Genomic DNA, 10,541 nt, shown 5'->3' with positions numbered 1-10,541 from the left:
GTTTTGTCTGTTCTGTAATTAGTTAGTGACATATGTATGTGTGTTATGTCTGTCCTGTTGGTTAGTTACATATGTATTCGGTTTTGTCTGTCCTTTTAGTTAGTTACAGATGTATGTGTGCTTTGTCTGTCTTGTTAGTTAGTTACATATGTCTGTGTGTTTTGTCTGCTCTGTAATTAGTTAGTTACAGATGTATGTTTGTTTTGTCTATCCTGTTAGTTAGTTGCATATGTATGTGTGTCGTGTCTGTCCAGTAATTAGTTAGTGAAATATGTATGTGTGTTCTGTCTGTCCTGTAATTAGTTATTGACATATGTATGTGGGTTATGTCTGTCCTGTTAGTTAGTTACATATGTATGTGTATTTTGTCTGTCCTGTAAATAGTTAGTTACATATGTAGTGACATATGTATGTGTGTTTTGTCTGTCCTGTAATTTAGTTACATATGTATGTGTATTTTGTCTGTCCTGTAAATAGTTAGTTACATATGTATGGGTGTTTTTTCTGTCCTGTTAGTTAGTTGCATATGTATGTGTGTTTTGTCGGTCCTGTAAGTTAGTTACATATGTATGTATGTTCTCTCTGTCCTGTTAGTTAGTTGCATATGTATGTGTGTTTTGTTTATCGTGTAATTTAGTTACATATGTATGTTTGTTTTGTCTATCCTGATAGTTAGTTACATATGTAGTGACATATGCATGTGTGTTTTGTCTGTCCTGTTAGTTAGTTCCAGATGTATGTGTGTTTTGTCTGTCTTGTTATTTAGTTACAGATGTATGTGTGCTTTGTCTGTGTCTTGTTAGTTAGTTACATATGTCTGTGTGTTTTGTCTGTCATGTAATTAGTTAGTGACATATGTATGTGTGATTTGTCTTTCCTGTAAGCTAGTTACATATGTATGTGTATTTTGTCTGTCCTGTAAATGGTTAGTTACATATGTAGTGACATATGTATGTGTGTTATGTCTGTCCTGTAAGTTAGTTACATATGTATGGGTGTTTTTTCTGTCCTGTTAGCTTGTTAGTTAGTTACATATGTATGGGTGTTTTGTCTCTCCTGTTTGTTAGGTACATATGGTGATAAACGTTTGTCTGCAAGTTAGTTACATATGTATGGGTGTTTTTTCTGTCCTGTTAGTTAGTTAGATAGTTAGTTACATATGTATGTTTGTTTTGTCTATCCTGATAGTTAGTTACATATGTATGTTTGTTTTGTCTGTCATGTAATTAGTTAGTGACATATGTATGGGTGTTTTTTCTGTCCTGTTAGTTAGTTCCAGATGTATGTGTGTTTTGTCTATCCTGTAAGTTAGTTACATCCTGTTAGTTAGTTACATTTGTATATGTGTTTTGTCTGTCCTGTTGTTAGTTATTGACATATGTATGTGTGTTGTGTCTGTCGTGTAATTAGTTAGTGACATATGTATGGGTGTTTTTTCTGTCCTGTTAGCTTGTTAGTTAGTTACATATGTATGTTTTTTCTCTCTGTCCTGGTAGTTAGTTACATATGTATGCGTGCTTTGTCTGTCCTGTTAGTTAGTGACCTGTGTATTTGTGTTTTGTCTGTCCTGTTATTAGTTATTGACATATGTATGTGTGTTGTGTCTGTCGTGTAATTAGTTAGTGACATATGTATGGGTGTTTTTTCTGTCCTGTTAGCTTGTTAGTTAGTTACATATGTATGTGTGCTTTGTCTGTGTCTTGTTAGTTAGTTACATATGTCTGTGTGTTTTGTCTGTCATGTAATTAGTTAGTGACATATGTATGTGTATTTTGTCTGTCCTGTAAATGGTTAGTTACATATGTAGTGACATATTTATGTGTGTTTTGTCTGTCATGTAATTAGTTAGTGACATATGTATGGGTGTTTTTTCTGTCCTGTTAGTTAGTTCCAGATGTATGTGTGTTTTGTCTTTCCTGTTAGTTAGTTACATTTGTATATGTGTTTTGTCTGTCCTGTTGTTAGTTATTGACATATGTATGTGTGTTTTGTTTATCCTGTAAGTTAGTTACATATATATGCGTGTTTTGTCTGTCTTGTAAGTTATTGACATATGTATGTGTGTTGTGTCTGTCGTGTAATTAGTTAGTGACATATGTATGGGTGTTTTTTCTGTCCTGTTAGCTTGTTAGTTAGTTACATATGTCTGTGTGTTTTGTCTGTCATGTAATTAGTTAGTGACATATGTATGTGTATTTTGTCTGTCCTGTAAGTAGTTAGTGACATATGTATGTGTATTTTGTCTGTCCTGTAAATAGTTAGTTACATATGTATGCGTGCTTTGTCTGTCCTGTTTGTTAGTTACATATGTATGTATGTTCTCTCTGTCCTGTTAGTTAGTTAGATAGTTAGTTACATATGTATGTTTTTTCTCTCTGTTCTGTTAGTTAGTTACATATCTATGCGTGTTTTGTGTGTCCTACATATGTATGTGTGTATTGTCTGTCCTGTTAGTTAGTTCCAGATGTATGTGTGTTTTGTCTGTCTTGTTAGTTAGTTTCCTATGTAGGTGTGTTTTGTCTGTCCTGCTAGTTAGTGACCTGTGTATTTGTGTTTTGTCTGTCCTGTAAGTTAGTTACATCCTGTTAGTTAGTTACATTTGTATATGTGTTTTGTCTGTCCTGTAATTTAGTTACATATGTATGTTTTTTCTCTCTGTCCTGTTAGTTAGTTACATATGTATGCGTGTTTTGTGTGTCCTGTAAGTTAGTGACATATGTATGTGTGTTTTGTCTCTCCTGTTTGTTAGTTACATATGGTGATAAACGTTTTCTTACTCATTGTAAAATATACCATAAACACGAATAAAAATATGCACAGGCTTGTTTTTCGGTAATGTCATATTTTCTTACTCTATTTTGTTTACCTTTTTTTTTTTTATTTCTTTTGCGGTTTTTCTACACAGCAAAAGGGAAAAATAATTTGCGCATTCCCTGTACATTTTCGGCCTATTACCAAGCAAAATAAATTCCTGAAGTTTGAAGTTGGCAAAATTATAACCTTCCTCTTATATATTATACAAACATTATTATTATTTATGACATTTACACGGTTATTTAATACTTTGTTCTACAACTGTGTTTGTCGCCTTTATCCGTATCTATTCCTTGTTTTGAAGGTCAGTTCCGTACGATTATAACGTAATGTATAGGTAAATGTTCGTAATTGTGTACGTACATGTATGTTACAGCGCAGGTCTTCATCCGTTCTATGTTTCAATAATATGCGAAATTTAGATAATGATTAGATATATTAATTGACAGTAAAAGGAAGATTGTAATCTATCTTATTTTCTAGATTTCGAATGGTGCCTGTACAAATTCTATAACGACTCACTATCCTGGTTTGACGCTAAAGCAGTATGTGAACAGGACAATTTGATCTTGGCTGAAATTACGAGCACTTCTCAGCTAACCTACCTCAGAAACCTGATGAGCAACCTATCCAAAATTGATGCCCACCCTCCAAGGTACATTATATATATACAAAACTGTCATCGTCAATGAAAATCATCTCTTGTTTTGAGTTGTAAAGTTGAAAGTTTACTTAACACACACTTTGTACGTATTAGCTTGACAAAGGGACCAGTCGGCCTTGAACATTGCGACACGTTTAATACCTACATTGTTTGTGGATAATGCACACTTTGATTTTATATATTTCCAAACTGTTTAATCTGTTTGAAGTGTTAAGTTGAAAGTCTTGATTACTATAGGTATTCAAAATAAATGTTACTCATCATTGATGCTTTGCATACTAGAATCTCAAACCTAACGAAACGAAAATAGCTGCTTAAAATCTAAAACGAAAATAAAACACGAAGACTTTATTTCCTGACTCAGAATTTCAAACCACACTAAACAATCTGCATGATAGCGTGTATTTGTGTGTGCTGACAAAGCATCTAGTGTTTTAATATTTGTCTGCAAACACTATTACTCTGTCTTCTTGCAAAAATGTAACTGAGAATGCTTGATAACCAAGGTTACCCTATTTATATACTTTACAATTTTTCTCAAGACGAAATACTTGATAATGAAATTGTGAGAATGATTGAGTTCCTGGTTTTAAAATGTCTTTGTTGAATACAGTGGCAAGATTTTCCATCAGTGTAGACTATAGGCATGCCGATGAGAATAAACTGTGCCCCTCCTCTGGCCGATTTGTTTTGTGCAAGGCTTAACTTTTGACGAGCGATTAGGACAACAAAACCTTAGCCAAGTCCTTTAATTTAGCATTCATATGTCGACGATGTGATGCCATCGTGATCAAATAGTGAAATGTGTTTTTGGTCTTTGTGTGATATGAAGGTCGATATTATTTATTATCTCGTTAGAATGGTTTTGTTGTCACCACTCCGTTCTCACTTAGACGACGTGACATAACTTTGATTTCTCGAAGATTCAATGCCGTGTGTCGTAGATGAAGCAGAATACGCTTACCCTACCGAGTATCTGGTCGTATTCTCTTTGTATATATTTTTACGCTACTCGCATCATGTTTGTGTAAACAAAAACCACCATGGCCCTAAATGACCATAGTTGTCGAAGAGCCGTAAAACAAAAACAAATAAACAAACAAAATTGTTTATATTTTTGCTCTTGTGTCGATCTTAAGTTCACAAATTTGATTATAAAATGCATTTATGTTTATGAATTGATTTTATTTTAACTTTAAAACTGTTCCCATTAAAATGTATAAAAAATAGACACTTACCAGCCAATTGTTCAAGTGCCTACTTAAAATTTATATCCAAGCTACGCCCCTGAGTTTGGTATTGCTAACTGCCAAATCATCGATTAACTTTATTCGGCGATCAACTCCATGTGATTCACTACGTACCTGTACTAGCACTGCACCTGAACGTATTACCCCTGTAAATGTGTAACATGTATTTGAGATTTTACCAGTCGGATAAACGTATACAATATGCACTATTTCATAGTACAATTGAATCAGACTTGAACAAATCTAAGGTGATCATAATAGTCCTTCATGACCAAGGTGTGGAGGATAGGAAAATTCCACCCGAAGGATTTTCAGAATGGATGAAATCTGATGCTTTGCCGAGGGGTTTGCACCAATTAGTAAACTATGAGGGGAAGACTTCTTTATTCTGCCAATCTGGGAATGAAAGGGTATTTCTCTTTAATTTAAATCACCATAATTAGCTGATTAACTACAAAACGATAATGGGGGGAAAACGTATATCTCACACCGGGAAAAGCGTGGACACACCCTTTCTAAGGAAAAGAAACAGAAATTTCATACATCCTTTCTTACTCTGTTCAATTTTGTCACATACGCACAAGAATGAGAGAAAAAATGATAAAGACGATGGGAAAACCGTAAATTTTAACATACTAAAATGTATTCCCTAGTAGAATAATAAAACTTGTAGCATGATGTCTAACTAGTCTCATTATTCCGACGACAACTAACCAGATGTGCCAAGGGTTACCGTCGACTGTTTCATCCTAGCATTGCTTTTTCGAACTTGATTTGTACATATAACTTTCTATTCTTCAAGCATAAATTAATCCTGCAAATTCTAAGGGGGTTCAAGATACCTTTTATTTTGATCCTAAAAATGAAATGATCCGTAAATTGTCCCAGTATGTTGAAGCAACTGTATATTTTGTTCCATATAGCCTTGAGCTATCAATATAAACGACGATGTTCTTTGATTTAGCTCTGTGTGGATAGGTGCATACCGCGCTAACAATGAGAAGGCTCGATGGCAGGATGGCTGTGACCATGTCGGTGATAACACGTTTGTAACGGGTCAGAGCGGCGATGCTTGTTTTTTGTTCGACGGTAACAGCACGTTTGCGTCCAAGCCATGCAACACGAGCCAACCCTTTTTGTGCCAGGCATCTACACTAGGTAACGTATATCTACATTATCAAGTCCAGTACAATTATGCGGATTATACTGATACAAGTTTTTTGCAGAAATAGTGGAGGAACCACATAATTATATCGTTTGTTTTTCATTCGCAACGACAGCTTAAAGTTAATATGCCGCAAAATGTCAGAAAAGCTGTGGTTAAACTTGCAAGTATGGTGGTTTGATAGGATTTCAATGACTTATGGTGATGTCAGGACTAAGCGTGCGAACCCTTTCCCGACTGCTATTATCTCAACAGAAGCAGGGTTGAGGCCATGTTTACGACATTATTATGTATACTGGAATTCACGAGATGTCACGAGAGCAGGATCCAACGTATAGAGACTATAACCTCGACTGGGTCAGAGATAATATTTACACAATCAACGTGTTACTCTAAGCCGATTCAGTTCTCATCTGTCAAGTACATGTAAAAGCCTCGCAACTCTTAGAAGTGGACAAACTCACGTTTTTCCTAAGTAAGCGGATGCATACTTTCGCTTAATTACACTGTTGATCGACGTCCAGCTTTATTTATTTTTTCACGATTCTTGGTCGTCCACGTTTTAGCATGGGTATCGTCATTTCATCGTACGCATCTGGGCCAGCTTAACATTATGTAAAATATTGAATTCGAAATACAGCACGTAAGAAAATCAAATTCGTTTTTATTTTATATCTTTGACCCGTTTCGCTTCCTCAAAGTGGTATTAACGGAAACGTAATAACTTTTGTAGACTGAAACAGAGGGTCGCTGAATAATTACGTGTAGACGTGTATTATGAATATCATGTAAAATTGAAAATTAATGAAGATCCGTTATTTATACAATGTATGCAATATCATATCGGTACATGTACTATGATACTATAACTAAAATTTGTTCGATGATTTCCCGTTGGGTGCCATACTTATTTCTCGAGTAGGGCAGATTATAGAATACTTTAGACGAAAATTCCACCCTCGGATTTTCGGATATAATTATCCGAGGCCTAAGCAATCCATGATTTGCATATCTGTATAGTCTAATACGTCTATCTATCTATTGAAACCGATACTGCTTTGCTTTCTCTTTGGTAGTTCTTACAAATGTAGCGGACCTAAACTTGGTAGTTCGCCGGCGAACAGGAAACTCACTTGGTAGAGCGTCCGTCAGGAGTTTGGTGGGGCTCGGGTTCTAGCCCTGCATTTTCCCTTTTCTATCATATGGACATGGTTGAGCGACCTGTTTATTGCGTCTACCTGTCCGTAGAGACAATCTGTCAATAAAATAGCTGTTGCTGTCTCCATAGGTGGTCTTACCGACACTGTTAATGTTTATGAACAATTAGATTTGGAAAAAACGCATTAAGAGAATACCTACAGATTATTCATGATCTACAAACAAGTTAACAAGCTCATTACGCCAGTGTTTTACTCTTGTCATGTTTGCAAATAAAATGAAATACTTATTTACCTTTAACAGATACCGCAACCTGTTTTTCCAATGTTATGACGATTGATGGTATAGCTAAACAAGCTGGTGGTTCTGAATATCGTTCCTATGCGAAGGACTGTTTCCTACTATGTGTAGAACCCGCGTGTGTTGGATTCCGATACATGAAAAGATACTGCATCCCACTCATATACAACCTCTCAAGGTCATATACCAAGGGAGGTGTTGCAAGTCTACTGTATAAGAAAGGTAGGCGATTGTAAGTATTTTTGATGACGTGACTGCTACAGTGCCATATACTCGAGCTAATTTATATATTAAAATATATGTATACAATACACGATAAGGGAGAAGATTACAAATCATTCCAAATAAAATTGCTTTGCAGATCTTTTTAATTCTAAAAGTGACGAGCATTCAATGTTAAGGGTCCCTCATATCTAAAAGATTTTCTAAAAATGTTTGTTTTATGACATGGCAAGTAAAACACATTGGTAGATGATGATCTTGTTGTTCTTCACTGAACATCAGACATATACGTAAAATCATTCAAATTTTGTGGAGCTAAATTGTCTAAGTATCTTGTACCTGTACATAAGAACTGTTTGATTATATAAAATAATGTTTTGAAAAGATAACCAATTTAGTTTTTTGAACATATCACAGGAAGGTGTGGAAAATCACAATTTAAAGTGAGCCCGGCTGCTATCTTTTGCAGACGTTCTAATTTGACAATTCTACTTTTTGAACTGTTACCCCAAACAGTAGTGCAGTAGTTCTGACGAGGGTTTACAAAGCAATTATAAAGTCAAACAATATGTCTGGCTCATGAAGGGTCTCAGCTTTTTCATCTGAAACATTTGACGTCCAAAGACACACAATCATTTATTGACACTCCCAAGAGTTTTTTCACAATTTAGGTTTTCAATGTTTACATTGTTGATAACAATGGGCAATACTTCTTTTAGTTTACATTTTCTCTGCGAAGTAGTACATTGTAACAAGCATGACATTTGGGCTTTTTCTGTGTTTACACACATTTTGTTTTCATCATAAACATTTTGACACTACTTTTGCATCAGCATGGAGGCTGCTATTTACAACGCCAAATGGTTGTCCTTGCGATTGTACAAGGAACTTTAACTTGTAATCAGGGGCAGGTCATTTACATATAAAATGAACGAAAGTGGCCCCAATTTTGAATCTTGAGGGAAGCCGACTGTAAGAGGGAGAGAATCACTCAAAGTGTTCTTAAAGTTTAAAATATTAATACCTCCCGCTCAAATAACTTTGAAAAAAGATAATTGATTAAGATGAATACCCATACAATTCAGATATTAAAACAGAGTGGTTCACAAGGTCGAATGCCTTTCGAAAATCTAGAAATAGATACCACCAGGTGTTTCTAATATTAGTTAGCGCAGTCTGACATGAGTGTTTTGCTCCGGTTACGGATTGGCTATCTGTAATCAAATTGTGGTCAGGCAAAAGTAAAAATAAATAAGTGGCCATGAATATGTTTTTCTTGACTTTTTGATAAAACAGGTAGAACTGATATTAGCCTGTAATTACACAAAAGCTCTTTTCTACTCTTTTGAAAAAGCGGGCTTACTTTCGCATACATCCAAACTTTAAAAAAATGCGCTAATATTCCAGCCAGGTGACTTTGTTGACATCTAAATTCAATAAAGAGTATTCAATAAAAGTAGCGTCACCTTAGGGAATATTAAATATGTTACCGCTCAGTTTTTCTTGTGTGTACACGTTAAGCCTTTTTAACGTATCTGAAGAGTCGTTTTTATAAGCTTCTTTTACATACAAATCTACTTTATTAGTGAAATACTCATTAAAACAATTTCCTTTTACAGCTTCATCAGTTATATCATTGTCATTTGGATCCTTTATAAAACTCGGTAAACTTGAAGATTACAAGGTGATGAATAGCTTGTGCTTGGCCGTTACCTCTCCCTTAATACCTATTTATATTTCAAGTTCTTTATTACTTTGAGTTTTTCAACTCTACAGTTACCAGTAACAAAAGTGCAACATTTACAGTGCAAAATACAAATAAGATTGAACACCATTACACAACATTACACACACTTACTAAACAATTACAAATAGATACAGTATCATATGTTTGGAGAGTGCAACTAAGCTATTTATAATAATAAGTTTCTTCTCGAATAAGCAGATTTTATATATTTCCCTAAATTCGTTATTTCTTTTGTATTTTTCACACTCAGTAGTCCTATCAATTTTAACATGCTTGGCTTTATAATGTTATAAGTTTTCAAAAATTTTGCTCGCAAATCTGAATAACATGGGCATTTAAGAATGAAATGAAACTCATATTCAACATCATCTAAATTACATAATTTACATACTCGACGACTTCGTTCAATGTTTTGCTATCGCTCTTTTTTAAGTTATGAGAAGGTAATTTATTTTTTGTAATTTCTTTCAGATATTCTTTTGGTAGGGTTTACGCTGGTAGTTTTGTAGATCAAAACTATCGTAAAGATATCTATAAACGTTAACTTTTGCGGATATTTTATTTTGTTCTGCACATTCTTCTCTAAAAATATCAATTAGTATTTCTTAAATTCATTAATAGAACGTGTTGTCGTTAATATCATATTCCCAAATAGACCCTAGGCCTATCATGTATAGCTCATCATTGATGTTCATTATCCATTTATTTTTATTCTCTACCGTTTGTTGTAACATGCTTATAAAATACAATTATCAGTTTCTTTTCAATTTTATTCAATATTTAACAAATGTTGAATATCCTTAATAACGATAAAGGATACCTGTCAAGTTTTAAGTACACCATGGCATTACAAACATACAAAACATAGAATGTCCTTTCTCGACAGCAGGGGCTTATGAAAACCCTTTATTTCCGCACCATAGCTTAATATGCTATTAACATATGTGTCAAAAACAAACAACTGAGTTTCAGTATTAAAAAAGTTGTTTTGACATAAACTCATAACGGCAAATAATGTTTTTCTACCTTGTTCTGATTTTTTTTGTGTTTTCCTAAACGTCCCGTTGTAATTTAGCAAGACTCCCAAGTAATTGAATTCATTTACAATTTCTAAATTACAGCCTTTATATGTCCGATTTTTTCATTCTCAGATAACCACCATTTCTAAACACAAGAATTTATGTTGTGTTAATATTGACAGTAAGACTCCATTTCTCTGTA

At 34.3% G+C, this 10,541-nt stretch overlaps 1 protein-coding gene across 1 annotated transcript; it reads left to right on the top strand.

The window, feature by feature from the left end:
• Window positions 1-3,297: 3,297 nt before the first annotated feature.
• LOC110453704 lies at window positions 3,298-7,492 on the top strand (the record flags this gene model as incomplete). Its single annotated transcript, XM_021502779.1, has 4 exons — window positions 3,298-3,469; window positions 5,693-5,886; window positions 7,355-7,407; window positions 7,463-7,492. Coding segments are annotated over 4 exons (449 nt in total), but the record flags the coding sequence as incomplete, so codon positions are not given.
• Between the last annotated feature and the right edge of the window lie 3,049 nt (window positions 7,493-10,541).

The sequence above is a fragment of the Mizuhopecten yessoensis genome, unplaced genomic scaffold, assembly GCF_002113885.1.
Source record: "Mizuhopecten yessoensis strain PY_sf001 unplaced genomic scaffold, ASM211388v2 scaffold889, whole genome shotgun sequence".
Taxonomy (NCBI): domain Eukaryota; kingdom Metazoa; phylum Mollusca; class Bivalvia; order Pectinida; family Pectinidae; genus Mizuhopecten; species Mizuhopecten yessoensis.
This window is presented reverse-complemented; position numbering and strand designations above follow the sequence as displayed.